Raw genomic sequence first — 26,591 nt, forward strand, 5'->3', positions numbered from 1 at the left:
TCTCCCCATGCGAGAGGAACCCTTTCCTCCCCTCCACCCCGGCTGGCCAAGGGTGGGTTCCCTCCGCCAGGTCCCTCAGGAGAACAAAGATCAAAGTGGGAGAGCTGGGTGTGAGGACTGAACTTGACCCTACACCGGCATCAGGGTCTCCAGGTGCCTGCTCCTGTCTGACAAACTCGGCCCCCAGAGAGAGGCCCTGGGTCCCGGGTCCCCTCCAGGTCCTTGTAGACCACTCAGCTGCCCGGAATGTCCTTCCTCTTGTCCACCTGGAAACTAGAAACCCCCACTCACCCTTCAAGGCCCCGAGGAAACACCACCTCCTCCAGGAAGCCCTCCCTACCCTCCCAGCAGGCAGCAGCATCCAGTGGCACTTGCACCAGGCCAGGCTGGTCTTGGCATTTCTCGCCCCTTACCCCCTCCCCACCCCCACTGTCATAGTTGGTTTCCGCTGCTCCCCAGCTCCCGCGCCGCTGAGAGAAGCCCTTGTCCATTTGTCCACGTTCATCGGCAGGCTCTCGGGCAGGCCGCTTCCTCCCACCTGTGCAGCAGTGCTGGCGAGGAAGGATGCGGCCAGCCTCCGTTTGGCTACATCTGGGGGTAACCGTTCTTCGGGGTCCGGTCCTCCACCTGCCCGCCTCTCGCCTCCGTTCCCGCTGCCCCCCACGGCGCCCCTGCATTCCGGTTCTCTCCTGGGCCTTTCTGCTGACCTCTAGGAGGGTCCTTGCCATGGGTGGCCCCATTCCCTCTCCCCAGGTGGGAGCTGAGGCCGAGGTCTGGTCCTCCCAGCGCCGGCCTCTCGGGCCCCAGAGGGCTGAGAGCAGGCCCAGCTCCCTGCCCTCGCTGTCCCTCGAGTGGCTGGGCCCTCTGTGCCCTCCGAGTGGGGGCTGCAGAGGTTCTGTGTCCAAGCAGGTTCCTGGATCTCCCCCAACGAGGGGGCTGCAGCCCTTGGTGGCAGCTGAGGAAGCCCAGGGCCGGCCCATGCTGGGCCCAGGTGCCGGCAGGGGCTGTGTGGCAGCGGCGGGCGGGGCGTTAGTCGCTGAGCACGGCCCCCGGGAGCTCGCTGGTGAGCGTGTGCCAGCGCTCGATGCGCTTGTCCTTGTTCTTCAGGCAGTCGAACCAGTGCTTGAGGCGCTCGCCCTTGGCGTTGATGCCCAGAACCACGCCGCCTGCGGGGGGGGGGGGACCGTGTGACAATTGTGTGACAATTGCCTCACTCCTGCAGCCAGGGGCTTGGGGACCTGCTGGCTCCCAGCACCGGCGGGTGCTCCCTCCCGCCTCCACGCTCCAAGCCCAATCTCCCCCTGCCCGCTGGCTCTGAGCGGGGGCGGTGTCTGACCTCCATGCCACGCTCTGGCCTCTCCTCGGGGCCCAGGGATCCTGCCCCTCCTCCACCCTGACCACAGCAGTGCTGGGGGCCAAGCAGTGGCGCTGGAAGAGGGCAGGGGGCCAGGGCAGGGCACTGTGCACGGCCACCAGGCCCGCCAGGGCTCGGAGTCCAGCTGCTCCACCGCACACTGCTGTGTGGCCCCCCAGGCCGCTTTCCCTCTCTGGGCCTGTCTCCTCCTCTCACAGGGGCCGGGCTGGGTAAGGCCTGACCCCCTCACATCTGGGGGCGGGGGGTCCAGGGAGAGGCCAGGAGGGAGGGGCTGCGGCCTGACTCAGGGCCGCTGTCCTGTGCTGAGCCCAGGCCGGGCACAAGGCCGGACAGCCTTCCCACAGTGCCCTCTTACCAATGAAATCGTTGGATTTTCCAATGTCGTAATCCCAGACGGTGACCTCCAGCGTCTTCTTGGCCAGGTCCCCGTGCTTAATCTCATAGCAGAACTCCTGCCGGCCAGAAGGCGAGAGTCAGGGCCAACGCTGCCACGTGGCCTGGGACTCCCCGGGGACCAGGAGGGGGCGAGGTGTGGTGAGGCCGTGAATGAGGGAGGGAGGAAGGGATGGTGGGGAGTCGATGGGTGGATTCCCATGCATCTTGCACACTTTTACCTGACCACCTGGCCAGGGTCCTTGAGGACGCTGTCCCCTCAACCCACTTGCTCCTTTGTCACTGAAGCTGTTCACTCAAGGCCGCTGAGAGTCCCCTGACTGCCAAATTCAGTACACACTTAGCAGTCCTTGTTGCCCTTGACCTCTCTTGGGTCTGGCTTTGCTGATTAGTCACGTCTTTGTGGAACCCACTCTGCCACCAGCTTCCAGGACCCTCCAACACCTGGTGTCCCCCTCACGCTCTGGAAGCATCTCCTCGGCCTCCTCTGCCTGCCCCTGCATGGCTGGTGTGGCTGCGGCTCTGCTCACAGCCCCTCCGCTCTTCTCATCCTCTGGTTTGTTGGGGGGACCCCCCAGGTCTGCACTTCCGGCTCTACCCACCCCCCCTGGGCTGGGGACCTGGGGAAAAATTAGCCTGGGAATCTCGAGCCCTTGGGTGCTGCACAGAGCTTCTCGCCTTCCTCACAGCCCCTCCTCACCCCGTTACCCCAGCAGGAAGCAGGACTCCCCGGCTGCTGTCTCTGCACCCCTGCGTCCAGCACCCACAGTCCGGCAGCTGGGTCCGCTAGGGGCTCTCCTGCCGGCCCTCCCCACCCCCTCCCCCATGACCCTCCCAAGACCCAGCCCCTCCAGCGCCCACCTGCAACCTTCTCCAGCCCTTGTACCTCGTTAAACTCTGGGTTCAGGGTTTTCTTCTTTACCGCAGTCTTGTGCTTGGATTTCTTGTCCACATCTGGCTTCAGGTATCTGGAATGGTATCGGAGGGACAGGCAGAGGGTGAGGAAAAGCTACGGGTACAGGTCCAGCCAGCAGAGCTTGGCAGAGCTTTTTGTCCCTGGGGAGAGAGTCCTGGCCCTCCCACACCCCAATCACAGTCGGGTTCTCCCAGCACCACCAGGGAGGGTGGGGGACGGGCTGCGGCGGGAGGAGCCAGCGGCCCCTCGCTCACTTCTGTTCACTTGCTCGTTCCTGAAGCTCGTGGGGCTCCCTCCACCCCCCTAGAAAAGATTTCCCTTGTTTCTGGAAATATAATTTTCGAAAAGCTTACATCTCCCACCACAAAAATGTTTTTAGCAGAGTTGGTCCTTTGTTCAAGCCTTCTTTTTTTAAATAGCAGATTTACGGAGATGTAATTCATAATCACAAAATCTATCTTTTATTTATTTATTTATTTATTTTTTGAGACAGAGTCTCACTCTGTTGCCTGGGCTAGAGTGCCGTGGCGTCAGCCTAGCTCACAGCAACCTTAAACTCCTGGGCTCAAGCGATCCTCCTGCCTCGGCCTCCCAGAGTGCTAGGATTACAGACGTGAGCCACCGCGCCCGGCCCAAATCTATCTTTCTAAAGTGCAAAATTCAGTGGTTTTTAGTATAATCCCAGAGTTGTGCAACCATCGCCACTGGCATGTCGGAGCTCTGAGGAGGGAAAGGCCGTCTGTGTGGTAGCAGGGAAGCAGCCAGATGTTCTTCCCACCACAGGCACGAGCTCCTTAGACTCTGATGCAGAACATGTCTTCTTCCAAGGCTCAGAGAGGTCCAGTGACTTGCCCATGGTCACACAGTGGGCAGGCACAGAGTGGGTGCCTGGAAGCCAGGCCCAGGCTCCTTTCTCTCCGACAAGGAGGTCACGTGCAGGTGGAGAAGGGGACAGGAGGTTCCCAAACTCTCCTTCGCAGAACTCCTCACCCTGTCCCTGCACAGACAATCGTGTGACAACTGCCTCACTCCTGCCTGAGTGTACCCTGGGGTGAGGACCACGTCGATCTTACCCACCACCAGCTCAAGCCCGGCACCTCGGGGCTCAGTGAACTCTGGGGCAGGATGCCCGATTCCTACAAGTGACATTCCCCGCCCAAAAGCACGCCTGTCGCCAGCTTCTTATTTCGTTTTGCCAACTGCTTTCCAGAAAGGCTGTGCAGCTGACACACGGTGCCCTTCACAAAGCTGAATACTATCACTTTAAAAAGCCTCGCTGGTTTGAAGGCAGACAGTGGTGTCTCATTGTTGCTTTACTCTGCATTTTTAAAAATTGTGACTTTTAAAAGTAATACTAGGTCATTATAGAAACACCAGAAAATACGTATGGACCAAAGCTGGGGGTAGGAGAGAGAAATGAAGAAAACCTGTTCGTAACAGCTTTATACAATCACCAAAAATCAGAAACGATCCCAGGCCTTTCAACTGGTAAACTGACCGACAACGAAGTCGTGGTTTACTCGTCTGATGGAAGACTATTCAGCAGCGAAAAAGACTAAAGTACTGGCACGTGCAGCCACGGGGGTGAGTCGCAAATGCATCACGCTGTGCAAAAGAAGCCGGGCCCGCACGGCAACCTACTGTCCGACTGGCTTCATGTGGAAGGCTGCAAAGGGCGACACGGCTGGGACAGAGAACAGGTCAGTCCTTGCCCGGGGCTGGGGCCATAGGAATATTCCGAATCTCGACTGTGGTGGTGGTAACAGGATTGTACCCCTTGGTCAAACTTCGAACAGGGAGAAACTTACTGTTTGCAAATGACACACATTGAGTATCCTTCATGTGAAATGCTTGAGACAAGAAGTGTTTTGGATTTTGGAATTTTTGGGATTTTGAAATGCGTGTTATACTTACTGGTTGAGCACCCCCAAATCTGAAATCTGAAACACCGAAATGCTCCAATGAGCATTTCCCTTGAGCGTGATGTTGGTGCTTGAAAAGTTTCAGATTTTGGAATTTCAGATCAGGGATATTCAATCTGTACCTCAATAAACCTAACTATAATAAAAAAAACTGGAGAGTCCCTTAAACCTACCACCCAGACAGGGTGGGTATCTTCAGTTATGAGTTTTCGTGTGCCTGTTGGCCATGTTATTGGTGTTTTGTTTTCTGCGAACTGTCTTCTGCCTGTTTTGCATCAGGGTGACGCGTTGTTGGTCAGGAGTGTCTCACCTCTGCCTGTGGAAGCCCCTCGAGGGAAGGTTGTTCTGGGATCTCGATCTAGCGACTCCTCCCTTGGGCTCCCAGGACAGGCATCCTCTGAATTGTCCCAGCCTCTGTCCGTGCTGTTTTCTCTGTCTTTGAAAGGCCGCGCTGACCTGGCCTGTGGCTTGGGGGTGGGACACGGCCGCAGGGGTCCAGCCGTGCCCACACCAGCCACCTGTGGTGGGGAGGAGCCCCAGGTGCGGTGACAGGCCCTGTCGGGGCTGCCCTCTGCCTGCCCGAGGAAGCCGGCCTGACTGTCTGTTGCACCAGGGAAGACGCTGCTTTCTGGGCAACCCAGCAGGGGACCCTGGAATTCCTGTCAACCTGGCGGGTGGGCATTGAACTTGATTTGAAACGTTCACACCATTTTGCCTTCAGATCGTGCCTTTCTGTAAGAGCGAAGGAGCAGCGCAGGCAGAGGCGAAGGCACCCCTGCTCGCCACCCTCCCTCCCCTGAGACCGCTTTCCAGAACACCAGCAGGGCTTAAGAAATACTCATAAACAGCGTCCCCGTCGGTGCAGTTCTGCCGCTTGCTTTTCGGCTCGCGTGTTTGGCTGGGCTGTCCCTGTTAATTCATCTAGTTCTAATTTATTCGTTTTAACTGCATAGTGCTGCACGATACGCATATGCCACATTTTATTAATCTCCCCTGCTGACGGACGTTCGCCTCTTTCCAGGACATCGCTGTTACAAGCAATGCTGCAAAGCATAGCTTCCCACCGTGCACAGGGTTCTAGGGTCCACACCTGGAAGGAAAATAACGTGGCCACGGGGCGCACGCATTTTCCACCGCCATTGTGTAGTGTCAACTTTCCTCTCCAACGGTTATTAAGAGGCTCCTAAGTGTCTTCTAAACATTTCCGGTTTCCCCTCACACTCAGGGCTCTAACCCACTGCGATACTTTGTTCTGCTAATTGTTGAGGCCGGGGCCCAGTTCATTGTCTTCCACAGGGAAAAGCAACAGTTCCCGCACCGTTTTTGGGAGCCTGACTTCCCGCAAAGATGCAGGTTCCTGCTCCGCCCAGGCCCTGCTCCTGCAGCCTGGTGTGATCAGATTTAAAAAAAATAACAGCTTTATTGAGATATAATTCACATACTGTACAACGCACCCTTTGAAAGCATACAGTTCAGTGGGTTTTAGTATATTCACAGGGTTGTGCAACCATCGCCACAATCAATTTTAGGACATTTTCATCTCCCCAGAAAGCAAGCCAGGACCCTTCAGCAGTCACTCCCCGTCCTCCCACCCCTCCCCAGCCCTGGCAACCACTGATCCACCTTCCGCCTCACAGGGCCTGTTGTGTCTGCTGTGTAAGCTACGATCCCCACGCGGCCTGGTGTTTCAAGGCTCGTACACGTCGTAGGTGGTCTCGGTGCCGCATCCTTTTTATGGCTGAACACTAGCCCCCGGGGCGGCTAGACCACGTTGCGCATGTCCATCATCAGCGGAGGGACACCTGGGTACTTTCCACTTTGGGCTATTGTCAATAATGTTGCTATGAACATTCCTGTATGAGTTTCAGCGTGGACTTGTGTTTTTTATTACTCTTGGGTGTATACCCAGGAGTGGAATTGCCGGGTCAAATGGTAACTCTGTGTTTAACTTTCTGAGGAACTGCCAACTGCTTTCCAGACTGGCTGCACCATTTTTGTTTTATGTATATTTAGAGTGCTGCTCTGTTGCCCAGGCTGGAGTGCAGTGGTGATCATAGCTTACACTGCAGCCTCACACTCCCGGGCTCAAGAGATCTTCCTGCCTCAGCCTCCCGAGTAGCTGGGACTAGAGGTGCATGCCATGACACCCGGCTAATTTTTAAAAAATTTTTTTGTGGAGACGGGGTCTCACTCACTGTCAGGCTGGTCTCGAACTCCTAGACTCAAGCGATCCTCCTGTCTCGGCCTCCCAAAGCGCCAGGATTACAGGTATGAGCCACCGTACCTGTCCCTTTTTTCTTTTTTAGAGCCAGAGTCTTGTTATACCTCCCAGGCTGGGTCACAATTCCTGGCCTAAGCGATCCTCCCACCTCTGCCTCTGAGTAGCTGCGACTACAAGTGTGAGCCACTGTGCCTGGCTCGTGGCTGAGCCATTTTTGTCATATGATTTTTAAAGTGACAGAAATATGATTATGGCCAGTGAGAATGGTGCCCCAGAGCTGTGCCACAGGAGCCCTGGGCTCCCTGTGCTGCCAAGATGTCCCCAGTGTCCCCATGGCCTCAGTCACCTGGGTCCTCAGGTCCCCTCAAGCCAGGCCCATTCCTGCCGCTGTATCTTAACTCCTCTGTCCCCCTCCCCGACCCCCTCTACCTCCTTTCTGCTGAGCCAATCCCTCCCCAAGCCCGACCCTTCCAGGACTGTCCCTGTGAACTCAGACTCACATCCACCTCGTGTGTGGGGAGCCCCAAGCACTGAAGGTGGTCACCAGGGCACCTGTGCCACCTCTCTCCAAAGGGCCACCAGCTCCTGCCTGCCCTGTGGAGCTCAGAGCACACCTGGCCTGGCCGGGCTCACAGGTTCACAGCTCTGGGGCCCAGGTCACTTGGCACAGCCCCCCAAGTTAGTGTCTCTCCCCAGGGCCACCACCAGCTGCCATCAGGGCTGGGGGACACTTATCTACATTGCGGCCCCAGCACAGGGTTGGGCACACGTGGGCAGTGGCTAGGTTCTGGTGGGTTCCTTTGCTGGGTCTCCCAGCCTCCTGGCTACCCCGGCAAGGGCCCCGCCTCCTCCCACCCCCTCCTCCCACTGGCTCATGACCCCTCCTGGGCCCTGGGGTCACAGAGGGGCCTGGACATGGCATCGGGAGGTAATCCTTCTCTATCTGTGTGACTCTGGGAAGCCACTCAGCTTCTCTGGGCCTCAGTTTCCCTATCTGTGAAATGGGTTGGCCATACCTAGCCCCCAGGGTTACACCGAAGGAGCACACAAGGGAACAGCCCCCGTGGACACAGCGCCGGCTGCCCCTCGGCGCTCCCCGGGTGCTGCCAGCCTGGACCCCTGGTCCGGCCACACAGCCCTCTGTCCTGGGAGGCACACTCACGTTTTCACGTAGGGGTCCGAGTAGCCGTTGGCGTCCATGGCGGCCAGGTGTGCGCAGCGCACGATGCCCACCAGCAGGCCCTGCTTCTGCGAGCTGTACTTGAGGGAGATGAGGATGCGGCCCCGCTCCTCCAGCGACTTGTCCTCCGTCTTGTCCACCTGTTGGCAGAGCAGTCAAGCGGGGGTCCTCGCCTGCTCCCACCAAGGCCGCCTCCTAGGGCCTTGTGGGGCTGGGGTCACCACCGTGTCCCGACAGGCCTTCTGCCGGTCCCTCCCCTCCGGAGGGCTCTGCCCGGGGTGGAGTCTGACTCCAACCCCCCGGCCAGCCCAGGGTGGCAAGCTGCAGCCCGAGGGCCAAATCGGGCCTGCCGCCTGGCCGGGTCGGGACCGTGAGCTAAGAGTGGTTCTGACCTTTCTGAATAGCAGAAAAAACCGAAATGAAAAGCAATATTTCATGACACATGAAAACTGTGCGAAATTCAAACCTCAGTGTCCATGAATAAAACCTCAGTGCCCACTCAGTCACGTCCTGTCTGTGATGGCTCTTGCGCTGATGACCGAGTTCTGCCCTGTCCCCGCCGATAGCCTGGCCCGACCTCCTCCCCAGTTGCTGGGCTTCAGGCCACGTCACACCTCTGCGCCTTTGCTGGAGCTGTACCCGCGGCGTGGTGACCTCCTCTGCGTCCTCTGATCAATTCCTGGTCCTGCGGCTGGGCTCAGCTCAGCGGCAGCAGCCTGGGGGGCCTCCCTGGCCCTCCACGGTCGGCTGTCCCTGCTCTGTGCTCTCTCTGTCCACAGCACGGTGTGGCCACCCGCTGCCCATGCGTCTGCCCCTAGCCTCTAAGTTCCTTGAAGACAAGACTCCGTCTACATCAATTTTATACCACCAGGGCTGGGCGAGGCTCTGGAGCTTGTCCTAATGACGGCGGGAACAGACACACAGATGGTCCCTCTGGGTTCAGCCTCGTGCCAGCAACTCCCGCCTGGGGGGATTCAGAGAAAGGCCAAAAGGTCTGCCCTGGCCAAGTGGAGCCTGGTGGGAGGTAAGGGGGCACCCTGGGGCCCTAGAACCCCAAGGGTGCTTCCTGGAGCCTCTCAGGGAGCTGGAGGTAGCCCCCTTGGGGAGAACCCAGAAGACAGAACTTGGACACATTCCCAACCCCAGGGAAGCTGGGAGCAGGTGGGAAAGCTGCCCAGTCCCCTCTAGTGGCCACCAGTGCCTGCCTCCGGGATCAGACCTCAACTCCAGGCCTCTACGTCTGGCCTCCCCACCCTACACCAGCCTGATCCGTCTCCATTCCTTGCCCTCCTGAGACCACTGTTGTCTTCCTTCTGGCTGCCGCACACCCGGAACCCCCTCTCCCATGCCCTCTGCCCACTCACACACCCAGCTTGAGTCCCATGTCCCTGAGGGCCCCTCCTTACGCCTCTCTGCCAGGCTGCTCTCCAGTGAAGTCCCAGCCACACCCCTTTGCCCACGGCTGCTCTGCCTGGCACTAAACTGAGTTCCCATGTGGTCGCATCTAAACCTCTCTGGAGATGAGACTCCTGAAAGGTGAAGGAAGGGAGGGAGGACACACACATGACCCATGGGCCACCCTTCTCCAATTCCCATGATCAGAGCAGACATGGTTAATTAATCCCAGCATTCACCCTGAGCTCAAATGCAGCCTCAGCATCCTTCTCAACACAGTGCCCAGGTGGCTGGTAGCAGTGGGTCAGGCTAGGCATGTGAGATTTAACTATCTGCCACTCTGAGATAGGGCTCTGTGTGTGAGTGCATCACTAAGCTGTGGCCCTTGTGCCAGATTGTGTGCTATGTGAAAATTAGATAATATAAATGAGCAGGGATTTTTTTAGCATTTTTTTCAGGGATGGGATTATTTTAAGAGTTTGGGGTCTTGCTATGTTGTCCAGATTGGTTTCAAACTCCTGGGATCAAACAATCCACTTGCCTCAGCCTCCTAAGCAGCTGGGACTACAGGCGTGAGCCACCGCGCCCAGCGCAGGGGTGGGATATCATACTTTGGGTTGTTTCGCATGGAGACCATTGGGCATTGTTCAGTATTTACTTAGAACCAAGGATGTTTACGGAGTGTAAAATCTAAAACATACCACCAAATTGTGTCTTTACTGCCAGACGGGTTGTCCTAAACTGCACTCCTGTGGTCACTGTGTGTCCCAGAACTGCACCAATGAGCTCGTAGCAAATCCAGGCAGGGTTCAGCGATGCCCTGATCATGCCCACGCACAGGCACGCACACGCTCTTCCAAACACACACTCACGCATGCAGACACACACATGCACACGGACACGCACTCACACATAGGCTGCTACACACAACTTATGTGTGTGCACGCACACACACGCACACACAGGCAGGCTCACACCCACACACTCACACCCACACAGTTGTGTGTTTATGCCGATGATCAAAACTCAGCAACACAACTACAGAAGGGGCTGATGTCACCTTTCCTAAGTGACATGGATCATTTGCAAAAACTGGGTTACCTGTGGTTAGTGACTAATAATAAAACAGAAAAGGTTATATCCATCCCAGGAACGTCTATGAGTGGGAGAGAATGTGACAAGGGAATGAAATTTGATCAAGTTATGCAAAAAGACAGAGCTGGGTGGGGCTCACACAGATTCCGGCAGCAAGCGTCGGCCGCTGGCTAACTTGCTGCTGGGGCTCGACTTGGGCTAAGCTCGCTGAGAATCCACGTCCGGAGGCCGAGACTCCAGTGGATGCGCACGCTGGGGACGGCCACTGGGCTTTGTCTCCCGAGCTCCCCCCTTGCTCAGGCCTCCCGGGGATAACATGCCGCGGAGGAGACTGGGCCTCTGTCCTGAGCACAGGGCAGCCGAGGGCCCAGCGTTTCTCTTGACCTGGGCCCCGGGGCAGTGGGGGCTGCTGGCCAGCCCCTCCCGGCCCTCCTGAGCTAGGTGAAGGCCGCAGACAGAAGGGAGGACGGGGAGCCGTGGGACAAACAGACCAAGACTCTGGGAGCAGCTGTTGCAGCCGGCCAGGAGGTAAAATCTGTTCTGACATAATTTCCAAACAATTGCAATTTCTAGGAAAGAATTATCCTCTGTCTCCTCTGGGGGCCTCACAGGCACCTTGACTCTAACCTGCTCCAGTTGTGCTCCAGAGCGCCCCGTCCTCCAGCTGCCCTGCCCAGGTCCTTGCAGCGCAGTGACGGCCGCCTTGTCCTCCAGGAGCTCAGGCCCCAAACCTGGGGACTGCCCCCTCCCTTGCCCAACGCCCGACCTGCGACCTGCGACCCCGCACATCCCATAGAGAATCGAGCCTGGTCGCCTGGCCTCCAGCAGGCAGGAAGCACCTGCCACCGAGCCAGGTGCACATAGGCCTCCCGGAGTCCTCCCAGCCCTGAGCTCGCGGTGGCCTTCAGGGCTGCGGCTGGAGGGGCCCCGCCACTCACCGGCAGCTGCTTCTCCAGGCAGATGCTGAACGTCTTGGTGTGGTTGGGTTTCAGCTTCTTCAGGGGCACCCGCGTCTCCCCGATGAACTCGTTGTGGCGGAATTTGTCCTCATCGCACACGGAGATCCTGCGGGCAAGAGGCACGGCCACGCCTCAGACGCTGCCCTGGGCGCCCCGATTTGCTTCCACAGCGCGAGGGGCTGCGCAGGTGGTGGGGGGCGTTCACGGGCAGGCCGGGCGGGGCGGGGCGGGGAGCGGGCGGCCGGGGCCTCACCCACCGCAGGGTCTTGCGGATCATGTCTTCGTCTGTGATCCCGTAGTAAGTGAGGGTCTCGTTCCACGTGGGGTTCAGGGTGTTACGGAGGGTTTTCGTTCTGAGCTTGTTTGCCTGGGGAAAGAAAAAATAACCTTACTAGCACTGAAGCATGTGGAAGACGGAGTCACAGCCCCCAGAGACGGCCACGTCCCAGTCCCTGGAACCCGCGAGTGACCGCGTCATCTGACGCGGCAGAGGGGCGCTGAGGTTGCAGACGGAGTGGAGGTTCTCAGCCAGCTGACTCTAAACCAGCGACAGTGTCCGACAGTATCTGGGTGGCCCGATGCAGTCACAGGGGTCCTTACAAGTGGAAGAGGGGGCAGGAGCCCAGAGTCAGGGTGAGATGTGACTGAGGAAGAACCCAGAGAGCTGCGACGTGGCTGGCTTTCAAGACGGAGGAAGGGGCCGCGAGCCAAGGAACGCAGGCGGCCTCTAGGAGCTGGAGAGGGCTGGGAACACTGTTCCTCCGGGCTCCAGAAGGACTGTGCCGACACCTTGAGTTTTAGCCCAGTGAAGCCTGCGCTGGACTTCTACCCTGCACACGGTAAGATACTCAGTGTGCTGTTTCAGGCCACTAAGCTTGTGGTCATCTGCTGCAGCAGCCCTGGGAAGCTACACCGGGAGTGTGGCCGCCTTCAGGCCCCTGGTGGGCTGGGGGTGTTCCACAGGCGGCGTGGGAGCCTGGCTGCCGGGAGCCTGGCTGTGGAGCCGGATTCTCCTCTTCCCAGGGCGTGCCCTGCCCTTGCACGGGAACATTGCCTGCACGCCTTCCTCCATGCTTCCGTGGGTCTTGGTCCTCATGCCAGGGACCTGTCCTGCCCCACCGGACTCTGGGCTCTGTGTCTGATTCATTCTGACGTCTGCCACACCTGGTCAGACAGGCCAGGATTCCGGTCCCCGCTTTGTGCGTCCAGCAGGTTCTGAGCCACTGTGAGTGTCAGGTCCCCGACTGCAGAAAGGGCAGGGGGATGATACCTCCCTCTCTCTCATTGTTTTCAGGAGCTTGTTTACAAGGAAACTGCTCTTTATATAATGGTGCCTCTGTCAGTGAGTCCCTGGAGCTGGGGGGGGGGGGGGTCCCTGCAACCCAGCAGCCAGGTACTGCCTACTGCCTACTCTAGGTGCCCTGGTCACACTCGCCCTCGGCCCCCACGTCCCTGAGCCTCACCTGCAATGTGAAGACACTGAGGCCTGAGTGGGGAGCCGGCGTCCTCTCCAGGGGTCGGCAGTGGGGCACTGCTGTCCCTCCCCAGCCCCGCCTCCGAGAGGAGGAGGAACAGCCCCTTCTGGGGAGCCCAGCCCTGCACACGTAGGCCCCAAGTCAACTCAGGCTCTGCCCCGTGAAAGTAAAAATAAAACAACACTGAGCTGTAAGACACAGGTGAGAACGTCTAATCTTCTGATTCTCCAGGGCTGAAGGTCGCCTCGATGCTTGTGTGTAACGCAGTGTTCCCTGTCCTTTCCCAGATGCACCTGTCATGTCTGTGCCCTAAGTATGTGTGTGGGCTGCCTGTTGGGTCATCCGGCATGGGAATGAGGGCCCTGTGGTCAAATAAACTGGGCAGACACTGCCCACTCTGTACCCTTATGAAGAGTCATGGAACAGCCCATTCCCTGCAACACATTAAAGGCTCTGATAAGTCATGCAGTAAAGGAACCTGTTTAACAATGTTTCCCAATGTTATTTGGCCACAGAGCCCTTTTTTGTACATAATTTTAACCTCCAGCTGAGAATGCTTCTTAGAAACTGTTGGCCTGGAAATTCTCCAGCAGGCAGGGGGAGGGGGGAGGAGGCAGGGGGGTTTCCGCAGGGCAGCAGGTGGGAATGCTGATTCCTGAGGCCCCTAGGAGGCCCGGAGCGGGTAGGGCTGCCTGGGTGCTCTGTGTGGAGGTGAGTGGCCGAGGTCCCATAGGTTGCTTGGGCTCTGAGGGGCTGCGTGTGAGTGGTGGGCACCCTGGGCACCCCAAGCCCAGCCCCGGCGGGCACAGCAGTGGGCAGGCCTGAGCCCTCACCTTACTGGCTCCTGGCAGCAGGTGCAGCTTGACGTAGGGGTCCGCCAGCCCGTTGTGGTCCATCGGCTTCAGGCCCTGAGCAGGGGAGAGCAGCAAAGGGTGTGAACTGGAAATCTTTGAACAGTGCCCTGGGTCAGCAGAGGTCCCTGTCCCCTGGGTCTCGGGCCCTCTTCACAGAAGCCCCCGGCCCCACCCCCAGACGGGAGGAGTGAGGATGGCTCAGTGCCGGTGCAATCTCTCCGCCCAAACCTCCTGGCCCGGGGCAGCTGTCATGGGTGTCTTTAAAGGGACAGTCTTTTCTTTCTGTTCTTATCTTCGAGGCCAGGTGTCTCACCTTCCTCTGGACAAGCCCTCGATACCCTGCTGTGCTCTTGCGCCCCCCCTGCCCAACTCCCCTCCCTTGTTTTCCAACGTGGCCTCCTGCGTGGAGACTTCCCCCACAGACCCTAAATCCACGACACCCTCTGTCCGTGCATCCACTCCCTCCCCTGTGTGGCCCGGGGAACGTGTCCAGGGCCCCAGGAGACTGTGTGGGACCAGGCCCCATCTCTCTGGATTTGCCACGGCTCCAGCCAGGCCACAGAGGCCACACAAGCCGATGGCCGAGCGGGGACCTCCACAAGATGGCAGCCCTCGCCAACTCTGCTTCCAGTCCCTTCCGAAAGCTCAGCCATCTGTGCACAGCCAGGCACCAAACAGGACCATAAACAGGTAGGGGCTTAGCTGACCACTGCAGGCTCTTGTTTGAGAAAATTGCATTTTTTATTCTTCCGAGATGGTGCCTAGGGACGTAGGGTGGCAGTGGTGGCATCTGTAGGGCGGAAACGGCAGCCCCAGGGCACGAGTCAAAGATGAACTGAAAGTTTTCTACCCAACCCAGCGGGGAGGCAGCTTGGCCCAGACCAGGCCCACCTCCGAGGGAGCCTGAGGGTCCTCTCCCAGGCCCCCTCCACCCCGGGTTTGGGGGCCAGGCTGGCTGGGGTTCGGGCCCTAGCCCCTGCACTTACTAGCTGGGGATGTGGATGAGTCACTTTGTGCCCTAGGCCTCAGCTTTATCATCTGTGAAAGGGGTTAATAGTTGCGACTTGCAGGGTCGGGGTTGAATGAGGGAGGTAACTCAGGTGTGGGCCTGGCAGGGCGCCTGCTCCTCCCGCCACACGCCAGGCCCCTGCGCAGACGCCAGAGACGTCGCTGAGGGCAGACAGGGCTGCCTGAGCTGTGCCCTGCACTGTGGGGCCGGCTCTAGGACGGGGCTCTGCTCGGTGGCCCTGTGTGCGCCAGGAGGCTCCTTTCCAAGCCCAGCTCCTGCATCCCGGCCTCTCGCCATCTCCCGCCAAGTGCCCGAGCGCAGAGTTATCCTGCGGAACCCGGTGGCCCAGCCGAGCAGGGGGTGTCTCAATGCTTGTGTTTTATTTTTACAATTCTTGTATGTTTTTTGTCATAGCTGAAATGTTTTCACTGGGTCACATTTCCTGACACATTTCACTCGCAAATCTCTGGGCCACCAGAGGTTCTGGCATGTTTATACAGAACACAGTGGCTCTGGTGGTCCTGCCTCTATACCCTGGGACGCCCAAGGGGCCTGGGCAGGGGCAGAGGGGCGCTGCCAGGCTGGGAGGGGACTGACAACGGCTCTGTTCCCAGGTCTATGATGGGTCCCTGCAGCCCCCTCTCCACCCCGCCAGCAGGTCCCTGACTGCCCTGCATGGCCACACACTTGGCCAGAAGCAGAACGGGCCAATGGGCACTGCCTGAAGGCCACAAAACTGGTCTGCCACCAACTTCTGTGCCCAGACGGGCAGCTTCCCGGGCCCCGGGCCAGGCTTTCCACCGCAGCCTCCTCGGGGCATCAGGCCGGGCCTGCACCCCGCCCTCTGCGGGGCTGTCCTGTCCCCAAGCCTGTCCTGATTCTGTCACGGGAGGGGGTGGCTGGGAGCTGTTACGGGGGCCCCTGGGCAGACCTTCCCCAGGGGACTGAGTCTGCAAGAGACGACTGTGGACCCCATGGCAGGGGCTGGGCTCACGGGAAGGACGGCAGGGGAAGCTCTGAGGGGTCCTGGCTGCTGCTGGCACTGAGGGGACAGACGGGGGGGGGCTCTGGCTTTGAGAGGGGAGCCTCCCCCCAAAACCCTGGCCCTTGCCCCTCCTTGGGCCTCTCAGGGGCTGTTGCTGGTGACAGTGCTGAGGAGAGGCGCTTTCTATCACTCAGCCTCAAAAAGGAAGAGAATTCTGACACCTGCTGCAACACCAGGACCCTCGAAGACACTCTGCCCAGTGAAGTGAGCCAGTCACAAAAAGGACAAGCGCCGCATGATTCCATTTCTAGGAAGCACCTAGGGCAGTCAAGTTCGCACCCACAGAAAGGAGAAGGGTGGCTGCCAGGGGCTGGGGACAGACTTTCGGTTTGGCAAGGTGAAGAGGGTGCTGGAGAGCGGCTGGACAACACGGTGAAAGTGCTGAACGCCACGGAAACGCACACTCGCAGGTGGTGAAGACGCTGAATGTTATGTTCGCGTATTTTACCGGAACAACAAAAACCCCACAGAGCCTCCCAGGACACTCCGTGGGCGAGTGTGCCGGGAGTGTGCGGGCGGGTGCGGGCCGCCCGGCTCCGACAGCAGTGGGTAGAGTGCCGACGAGTGCCAGGTGCCACGTGTTAACTCATTTAAAGCTCACAGTGCCCACAGAGGGTGGGCTGATTGGCCCTGTTTACAGATGGGCAAACTGAGACTGACCCTTACCCACAGTGGCCAAGGGAGGGTGCAGCCCCAGGGTGTCCCCGGAACCCCCAGAGGCCTGTATCAGCCCCGATCCAGCTCCCCCTGCCCTGGGCTCCTCCCTGCACCCCAGACCAGAGCCCCACCTCCGCCCGGGCCTGTGCCACCTCCTTCCCTGCAGAACTGGATTCACACAGAGAAGGCATGAGAGCGGGGGTGCCACCCCCAGCCTCCCACCCCCTCCCGATGCCTGAGGGATACACCCCTAGGTGGACGCACACTCACAGTGTGCACACACAGGCACACACACTTGCAGCCGGGTAGGGAGGGCGGGCACACGTCACAGGGAGGGGCCCTGGTGTCCGGGGAGGAGAAGGGCTGGGCTCTAGCTAGTGCGGCCTGGCAGCCGGTGCCATTCCCGGTGCCCAAGCCTGCACAGCGTCTACAAAGCTTGACCGAGGGACAGGAGGGGTCTACCCAGGCCCTGCAGCCTGCCTGGCCTCCACCTTGGCACGGCTGGGGGGTCGCCAGATGCTCAGCTCTGTTCCGAGGGGGAGGTCTGGAGCCCCCCGAGGCAAGGCTGGGCGCGCCCCGAGTCACAGCCTGGGTAGTTCCCGGAGGGAGGGGAGGGGTGGGCATGGGGTGTGCAGGCCTCTAGGTGCCCAACCAAGGCCCTGGGCCCAAACAGAGGGTACTCGCACCTGCAGTGGCACCAGGCAGCCTGTGCCCTGGGTGGTCCCAGAGCCAAGGGCAGCCCCTCAGCTGGCAGGGTGGGAGGGACGGGCAGAGGGGAGCCTGCGGGCTGGGGAGGCTGCGGGTGGGCCTGGGCCAGGCAGCTCTGTGGGAAGCCCCTCGGTTGGAGCTGGGCTGGCTCAGGCCTGTCCCCGCCCTACTACGGGGCTCTACCGGCCACGCAGGCCCTTACCTTGCGGGAGAACATCAGCTTTGGCACCTTCCTCCCAGAGGGAGCCACGTGGTGGGGGGACAAGGGAACAGGACAGTTGAGAACACAGAGCTGACACATGCTGGCTCCAGGGCCAGAGCCACAGGGGAGCACCGGGGGCCTGGCCGGGCCACAGTGGGGTCCACAGATACCCACGACCCCAGCCCAGACAGTGAGGCTCGGGGGCCTTTCGGGCTCAGGCCCCGGCATGCCGGAAGATCAGTCCCTTGGATGCCACAGGAGAACTCCAGGCCTCAGCGTCCCACCCTCTCCCCCTTGGCCTGCAGGACAGACACGTCACCTCCCCGCCTCCTCCCTCTTGCAGCCGCCCCTGCCCAGGCTGTGAGGGCCTCAGTCCCGGCCTTCGTCCTCCGGGCCGCTTCCGTTACTTCGCCTTGTTCTACACCTTCCCCCCAACGCCTGACTGCACAAGGCTTTTTGGGGGCGTGGGCAGCCCATCCGGGTCAGGCAAGAACTCCCTCCTGCACCCCACTCGGCACAGACGCCAGGAAGCCCGCGGGAAATGGCGGGAGGGCTGGCCTCCTCGACCCCGGCCCTTCCCTGGGGACCCTGGAGCAGGTGGGCGGCGGGCGGGCCTACCTTGGCCTTGCTGATGGTGCAGTGGAGGGCGTTGCTCTCCTGGTCGTAGAGCAGGCTGAAGTCCAGCGTGCCCAGGGCGGCTGCGGACAGACAAGGGGACAGGTCACGCGTCAGCCGCAGCGTGGAGAACCGTCCCCTACTCCTGTGTGGCCAGATGAGCCTGCCCCGGTCCCCCTGGGACTGCCACCAACGGAGCACCTACTGTATGCCAATCCCTCTGCCATCGTCCCAGCCCCACCCAACCCTGGAAAGTGACAATATTCTTCCCGTAGGAGCCGAGGCTCAGAGAGGCTGGGGGGGGGTCACCCCAGTCACCTGCGGCTGCCCACGTGAACCAGGCGCCAGCTAAAGGGGTTCCTGGCCTCCTTGTGCAACTGCCAGTCTGGGCTCCATGCCTCAGTTTCCCTCGCCTGGGAAATGTCTCGAGGATCGCATGAGGACGCAGAGGAGGGGCTTTGAGAGGTGCAGGCCCCGCCACGCAGACCAGCTGATCCACTCTCCTGCCCCCCAGGCAGCATGTGGGACTTGGGCTCCTCAGTCTCTCTGGCCCCTTGGGGACCCTGGGCTGGCTGCAAGGAGCCAGCTGGGTCCTCACGCGGCTGCCCCCACGTCTCTCAAAGGCAGCCGCGATTCCCAAGGGCCAGGCAGAGGGTGCAGCAATAGCCAGTGCAGCTGCCCCCCCAGGGACAATCACACACAGCAGCTGTGGCCTTCCCTGCAGAAGTGGCTCCCGGCACGAAGGCCGAGATGATGGGGAGGGACAGTCCTTGGGGGCAGGCCCCACACAGCAAGATGCACATGCACAGATGTCTTCAGAAGCCCAGGGCCTGCTCCCAGGCTGCTGGGCTGGTTAATTAGTGTTTCATTCATTTATTATTTACCAAGTGTTTACAATACGCCGAGTCTAGGGTTGAAGATACCCAGAAGGTAGGGTCCCCTGCACAGCTTAATGTGAGGAACGTATGGAAAGAACTGGCACAATAGGGTCTGGTGAGCTAGGAGCCGTGGAGAGCCCAAGGAGGGATGCCTGGTCCCCCGTGAACTGGGACGATCAGGGAAGGCTTCCTGGAGGGGGGGATGTTTCATCTGAGCCACAAGGGATGAGTAGGACTTGGCCAGGGGCATGGTGGGGCTGGTGACATTCCAACCACCAGCCAACTGGCAAGTGGGGGCTTAGTGGCTGGAGTGATGCAGGGGTGAGGGAGGGACCACACAAGACTCTGTTCTTCAGGCCAGGGGTATGAGCGACACCCCCAATGTGGATCTAGATCCAATTATGGCTGTTGGCCAAATCCGATCACGCCCATCTCTTTATATCACGTGGTGGCACTGCAGAGGCAGAGCTGGGGACACGCAGCACAGACCACGTGGCCTGCGCAGCTGACAATATTCAGAATCTGGCCCTTTACAGAAAAGGCCTGCACATCCCTGGGCTGGCCCTGGGGCCAGGCCTGGCGAAGTTTCCTAGGTCTGCAGGGACGGGGGCAAATTAGGCTCCTTGTGTCTGGAGCTGCCCTTCACTCTGAGGTGACCACGTGCCACCCTGGACTTCCTCCCCATGTCCTCGCACAGGGTGAGGCGCGTGTCTGGAGTCCCTGTCCTTGCCTGCAGCGTGGTGTGGGGTGCGAGACCTGCCCTCTGACATCGTCTCCCGGGTTCAAATCCCAGCGTGGCACTTCCCTGCTGTGTGACCTCAGACAGAATATCTAACCTCATCGTGCCTCAGTTTCCGCATCTGCAAAATGGAGACCACAATGGCATCCACCTCCCAGCACACAGCGCCTGGGCTTCAGAAAGTGCTCGGGAGATAATTATAGAAAGAGCAGGTCCATTTAGGAGAGTTTTCTAGAGAACTGTACTTGCCCCTCTGAGACCCATTCTGGAATAAAACCGTTCAAAACTGGATCACTCCCCTCCCTGCCTTTGGGAACAGAATATGCAAATGGTCACTTAAGCTTTTCTCAATAACCTGCGTCGTTGCTATGGCTACGATTACTCTTTCAGCCGTAGCCCAGATACAGAAGGGGCTGCGAGGCGGTCCCTCCACCAGGTGGTCTCTCTTTGCGATTTTCTTCCTTTTTCTGCCTCCTCCTTTGAAACTTCTATGAGAGCACTTGCCTCTGGTAGCACAAACAGCTCTTTCCGTTTCAATGGTTTCTTTCATGAAACCAGGTGATAATACTTGTTAGAAGTCTGTCAAAACTAAGAGTCAATAGGTCCTGAGTGGAGCCTAAAGTACTGTTTCCGGAGTGCGCATGCTTTGGTGATAACTGCATCCGGCCTTTTGCTGCCTGTATCCCAGCTCGCACCTGTGCAGGCAGGCGGGCGAGGATGCGGTATGGGGGGTATATGTCCCCACTCCTGTAACAACCAGCAGCCACAGGCCCAAGACTCATCAAGTCCATGCTTTTGTAGCGATATTCTCCCAAGCTCTCGTCTTTACGTCATAGTAAACCACTCTGCCGTTCAGTTCAGGCCGACCTGGGGTTTGTTCCCCCAACCTGTCAGCCTTCCGAGGCAGGGACCATGCCTTGGTCACGCCTGGGAGGCCACCAAAGAGCAGATGCACGTCACTGTTCCCTACAAGCCAACTTGCTCTCCAGTTGCTCACAGGAGCGGAGGTTGGGGTGATGCCCCGTGTAAAAATGCGCTCCATGACTCCGCCTGGTTCCCCCTCCCCGAGAAGCACAAGCCAGCAGGGTGAGGGGCTGCCCGCTCCCCACCGGGCACCTCAGCTCCGGGAGGGCAGAGGAGCCCCTGCCACGGGCGCTGCAGACACCCCAGTTTAAGGAGGGCTCGGATGCTGCTCAGCGGAAAGCCAGCACCTGTTGCCACTTCCTGGGAAGGAACAGCAAGCCCAGTGTGTCACCAGGAAGGGACCGATGGATTTCTTTGAATTCCAGTGGAAGCTCTGTAAGAAATGATAGTTTATAAATAGAAGCTTGGCCACAGTTTGGAGAGACTTGCCGGTGGGAAAGCGCTCTCAGGGAGCTCACAGCCCGAAGTCTTCATTTCACTTTCAGAGAAATGAGGCTCAGAGACAGGAGGAGAGACGGTCCGGGTGGCCCAGCAGAGTGGGACACAGTGGTCCGATCTCTTCACTTCCATCCTGATAGTTTCCACCTTAAAGCCCAGTGGCTTCTAAAAACCTTGTGTTTGCCACTTTGTTTAGCTGAAATCTTAGGAGGATGCAACTAAGAGACCAAAGAGAAAAGCGGAGCTGCTCTTGGGGAAGGAGAGTGGGGCTGGGCGCGCCCCGGGGGGACCTCTGAGTTGGAAAAGCACCCAGGGCTTGTGGTGGGGGCGAGGGGGTCCCAAGGGCAGGGGACGGTGTGTCTCCGCTTGAGCCACAGCAGCCTGCCCTGCCCTTGGAGCATTCGGATCACGTGCCCCACTACAGTTTACATCTTTGGAAACATAATCAGGGTTGGTCACTAATGGGCCTTTGAGACTTGTCACCCGCTTGTTGATAATTATAGAGCTTTAATGGGGCTAATTCAGAGAAAATCAAGCTCAAGCCCCTGTCGGTTCCTCCAAGGCTGAACCTCCCTCTGCTTGGCCGGTGGAGACTGATAGCGTAGTAATGACCTTGGTCTGCACCTGGATGCTCCCGACCCACACGCCCTCCGGTGATTTTTATTTTTTTTCTTTGAAGAAAAATGTCAGCCTCTCAAATAGTTTAAAAAAAAAAATACTATAGCAAAAACCATAGAAAATTATCAAGACTGTGCTGAAAGCATTTCATAGTTGGGGAAACTGAGGCATTGAGCCAGACAGGCACTGCAGGGGGGACAAAGACGAATGAGCTGTACATCCCTGCTTCCCAGGAGCTTAGAGGCAAAAGGTCACAGCTTTGCTAAATTTCTTCATTCCTCTGCTTTAAATGGTTCAAAGGTTCTCCACGATCTCCTGGACTCAGTTCAACCTCCTTGGTGTGGCATTCAAGACCTTTTGGGATATGACCAGTTTGGCCTCATCATCAGTCTTTTCCCTGGTTTCAGCCACTTGGCTCTATTGTTTTGCCTTCAGGACCTGTCTACACAGCTGTGCTCTGCCAGGGGCACCTTCCCTTCCTCCTTCCACTCTGCCACTCCGCTTCCTCTCTCCTCCCAGCTTCAGAGCAGAGCCCTCTCTGTGGGTGCCCTCTGTGCAAGCCAGAGCTTCCTGTTTGTATATTTCCAGCTCCCTGTCCCGCACTGCTGGGTCACTCTCTGGGTTTTCTGAATACCCCAAGGTCAGAGGTTGTGTCTCAGGCATTCTTATATCTGTTCCTAGCACGGTGCCTGACACATAGCTGGTGTTGTAACGTTGAGTGCACAAAAATATGGTAACAGTTCTGGGCAGAATATAACCGAGGCCAAAAGAGGTTGTGGGCTCACAGGAAGAACCACAGCCCATGGGGACTGGCATGAGACACCCTGCCAAGGAGAGCCTTGGTGGCAGACCCAACAGCCGTCCCTCCACTCTGTCCTCACCCCAGACCTCCCTGCGGCAGGCCTGAGCCAGCCCCAGGGAGAGCCATGCAGGCGCAGCTTATGCACCGGCATGCGATGCAACGCTGGCCAATGGGACAAAAGGACAGGTCTCCCGGGGACTTCTGGGAGAGGCTTCCTCACTCTTAAACTGAGATATGGGGAGAAAACTGGTGCTTATCAAACCTAGGACCCTCCTGTTGTGTGATGCCTGGACCCGCAGCAGCCACCTTGGACCATAAGGGCCCTGCGTGGCTGACGGAGAATGACAGCATCATGTCCCTGGACTCTCCTCACCCGTGCACCCCTGGGGATAGGAAATCGGCCTTGATTTTCAGCCTATGAGGAAAAGAGCAAGGCCGAGCAGAAAGAGAGAACCATCACCTCTGCTGGTGCCGAGATGCTGCTGCATCAACGCACCTGGTTCCACACGACCTCTGTTGTTCTCGTTTAAGCCACTTTGAGTTGGTTTTCTGTTACTTGCAACCCAAGCATCCTGGTCATTACAGCTTTGAAGGAGGGACGGGGTTTCCACAGGTGGGGATCGGGTGGGAGGGCTGCTCAGGCAGGAGCAGCATGTGCGGGGTGAGGGGCACTGGGCCAGACTGCAGGGCAGCAGGTGGCACAGGCCATCCTGGGGTGACCAGGGGCAGGCAGTGAGTGGTGCTCCTCACCCGACGCTCTCTGCCTCCCCTCCCCGCCAGCGCCCTCCACGAGATCTGCTGGCAACACACGCGTGTGCGCTTCTGCTCTGACATGACTTAATAAAGGAAAGGCTTAGAAGGGTGGGGAAGGCAGAGTAAATAAACAGCACTTCACTCTCTGCCTGGGACAACAGAGCAACCGCCCTCATTTCTTTCCGTCAGAATAGAGATAATCCAATAATTAGGGCAGCAAATAGCATAACCCTGGCTAAAGCCGTAATGAACCATCTGGCTTGAATCATTTAGGCTTATTCCAGGGATCTGGTTGTCACAGCACAGAGGGGGGGCACAGCTTGGGGTGCAGGGTGGAAGGCAGTCCCGCCCCAGAACCTGCTCCCTGCACGGACAGGAGCCAAGATTCCCGAGCTCCCATGCCTGGATGTCTGCTCAGCCTCTGATGGGATCCAGGCCCAGGGTGGGCTGTCCCTTGAAAGGGCCGAGGGTTGCCCGAGCCGGCCCTGGCTCAGCCACACACCCTCAGCATTTTGTTGCTGTGCCCTGGTGACATGGGTGTGGCTAGCCTGCAGTGCAAGCTGGCACAGCTGTGTCCTGCACTGCCTTGTACTGCCGACCCCACGTGAGTCTGTCCCCTGCTAGGACATGTGTGCCCCGAGTCCAGGGACAGGTGTGCCCGTTCTCCTTTGCCCCACTCCCTGCTGCCAGGACGGTGCCCTGTGAGGGGCTGCTGAGCTGATGGACTGGAGGTGGGGCTGCTGGCCTGAGTCGAAAGCTTTGCTGGTCGGAACCTCCTTGCCTGTGGGTTCAGAGACCGCCAAAGGAAATGACCAGACATTTCACCTCTGGGCCATATGCCATCCGGAGGGCCCTCTGTGGCACCAGGAGGGTGGCCTGAACCCTGCCCTGCCTGCTCACTCCCTCCGCACAACAGCCAAGATGCTGGAAATGGAACCAACCTCCCCACCCCTTCCTCTGGGGGTGGCTTGGGATTCAGGGCAGCCAAAGGGGTGACTTGGGTCCCAGTTAGGGCCTGCCCAGAAGCACAGCAGATGAGGGGGTGAGCTTTGCACGGGGTGCCAGGAGCTGGGGGGAGGGGGTGGATCCAGGGCACAGCTCTGTGGACAATAAACTCTCCCGACCCAATTTCCCCAAGCTGGCAGGAAAGTGGAGGGAGAGGACTGCTCTCCACCCCCACGCCCCGGGGCAGGCCCTCCCCGTGCCAGGCTGGCCGGAGGGCTGTGGTTGAGGCCTCCAGAAAGTGCACAGCAGGCAGTTTCCCCACCGAGGCGCGGCTCTGACCCACCACTGCTGACAGGGCTCCCCAGGCAGGGCGATGAGGGGTCTGCACCCGGGGTGGCACTGGCATCCCCCACCTTCAGCTGCCAGAGGCACACTGTGTTCGGGGAAACTCCAGGCCCTGAGCGCGGAGGCCCTGGTGAGTGCCCACGCCGGGCGCAGACACCCTTGCTGAGCGGGGGAGGGGGCCGGGAGCGCCCTGGAGAAGCCCAAGCGGACCCTGGCCCTGGAAGGTCCCTTCCCAGGCGGCCCTGGGGGGTTTGACACTGATTTCCTAAGTCCGAGTGACAGGGCTGGGGCCACAGCTGGGCTGGGGGCCTTCCACACAGCGGCCCCACCCCCACCCGCTCCCGGCGCAACCGATTCCTCACTGGACCGAGACCTCTTCCCGCCTCAGTTTCCCAGCCAGTCCCGGGTCGAGCCGGGCAGACACCCTCAGGGACTGGAAAAGGCGTCCGGAGCGGCCGCCGGCCGGCCCGGCCTCGGCCTTGGGGACCCAGGCGCTTGCCTGCTCTCTGGGGCCCGGGGCTCAGTCCCGGGAGGAGGGGCGCGGGCCGGGGGCCCTTCCTGCCCGGGGGAAGCGGGCGTAACAGGTGGGCGAAGGCCCGCGGCCCTGGCGAGTGCCCCGGCGGGGTCCACGGAAGCGGGAGGAGAAACCGCCAAGGTTTTTCCAAAGGACAAGCGGCCCCGCCGTCCTCCTGGTCCTCGGCCCGCGCGCCAGCAAAGCCGCCGCGCTCTGCGGGCCGCCGGGCCCACCTGGAAGGCCGGGCCGGCCCCAGCCCCGGGCCGCCTCCCCATCCTGCCCCAGCCCGGACCCTCGGCCCGGGCCCGCCCGGAGCGGCTAGCGGGCGGAGAGCGGCCGCGCGGCCGGCAGCAACTGGTGTCTCACCGGGGCGCAGCTCCGCCCTTCCCGGGAACAAAAGCCGCCGCCCGCGCCCGGAGCTCCCGGCGGGCGGGCCGAGAGGGGGCGCGGCGCTGGCTCCGGGGAGCCCGGCCCCGGAAATAGGGCACCCCCAGGGGACGCCCCCAAACTTCCCACCTCTCCGGTCCTGGTCGGGGGAGGTGTCAGGGCTGGTCTGCAGAGCGCGCAGAGAGCGCACGGAGCGTGCAAGGGGGCCGCGACCCGGCGGGCGGGGGCTATACGCCGAGGGAGAGCAAGAGCGACGCGAGGGTACCGAGGGGACCAGAGAGGCTGAGAGAGTGCGAGCCCGAGCGAGGGGAAGGGGCAAGAAGTCGGCAACTTGGAAACTTACTGCAGTCGTCCGACTCGTAGCCGTCGGCGTCCGGCTCGTCCTCGGGCGGCTTGGCGGGCGGCCGCGCCGGGCTGGGGCCGGGGCTGGGGCCAGGGCTGGGGCCCGGGCTGGTGCCGTAGGCGCCGAAGAGCTGGTCCACATCCTCGTCGTCGTCGCGGGCGCCGTCGGAGGGGCTGCGGCGGCCGGCTAGCGCCGCGGCTGGGCGCGCGGGGGCGTCCGGAGGCGCAGCGGCGCGGGGCCCGGCGTCCGGAGGCAGGCCCCGCGGGAAGCGGGGGAAGTAGTCGGAGATCTGCTTGATGGGCCGGATGGGGCCGGGGCACACGTCGATGGCCATATGCTCCTGGATGCTGATGGTCGCCTTCTCCCCGCGCCGCCGGAGGGTCATGCAGGCAGCGCCGCCCCGCTCGGGCGCAGCCCGGCCCGGCGCGACCCCGGCCCGGGGGCAGCTCAGCAGGCCCGGCGGGGCATGGCGGGGGCTGCGGGCATCGCCGGCCGCGCCCCCGGACGGCCCTGATGCGGCTGTTGCCTGCTCGGCGGCGGCCGGCGCGAGTGAGTGCCAGGGGCCGGCAGGCAGGGGGCGGGCCCAGCCCGCGTCACCCGGTAGCAACCAAGCAGTGTGAGTGTGCGGGCTGCGCGGGCGGCGCGGAGCGGAGCGAGCCGAGCGGCGCCACACTCACTCGCACTCGCACCGGCGCACACGCTGGCCCGGGACCCCGCGCGCGCACACTCGCGGGCAGGCAGGGCCACCCGGGCGCCTTCCGCTCGGGCGCGCTCGCAGGACAAGCGGGGAGCCAGCCGAGCAGGGAGCCGCAGGACGCATACTCACGCATTCCCACCTGCGCCAGCGCATGCTGGCTCCGTTCACTCTTACAGGACACACGCAG

At 60.3% G+C, this 26,591-nt stretch overlaps 1 protein-coding gene across 1 annotated transcript; it reads right to left on the reverse strand.

Annotated features, from left to right (window-relative positions):
• Nucleotides 1-1,029: 1,029 nt before the first annotated feature.
• DOC2B (double C2 domain beta) lies at nucleotides 1,030-26,092 on the reverse strand. Its single transcript, XM_069483502.1, has 9 exons — nucleotides 25,708-26,092; nucleotides 18,025-18,104; nucleotides 13,765-13,839; nucleotides 11,714-11,823; nucleotides 11,436-11,562; nucleotides 7,990-8,147; nucleotides 2,655-2,736; nucleotides 1,731-1,827; nucleotides 1,030-1,166 (listed from the first exon to the last, which is right to left on the reverse strand). The coding sequence occupies exons 1-9, from the start codon at nucleotides 26,090-26,092 to the stop codon at nucleotides 1,030-1,032; spliced, it is 1,251 nt and encodes a 416-aa protein (XP_069339603.1).
• Between the last annotated feature and the right edge of the window lie 499 nt (nucleotides 26,093-26,591).

This window comes from Eulemur rufifrons, chromosome 9 (assembly GCF_041146395.1).
Source record: "Eulemur rufifrons isolate Redbay chromosome 9, OSU_ERuf_1, whole genome shotgun sequence".
Classification (NCBI taxonomy): domain Eukaryota; kingdom Metazoa; phylum Chordata; class Mammalia; order Primates; family Lemuridae; genus Eulemur; species Eulemur rufifrons.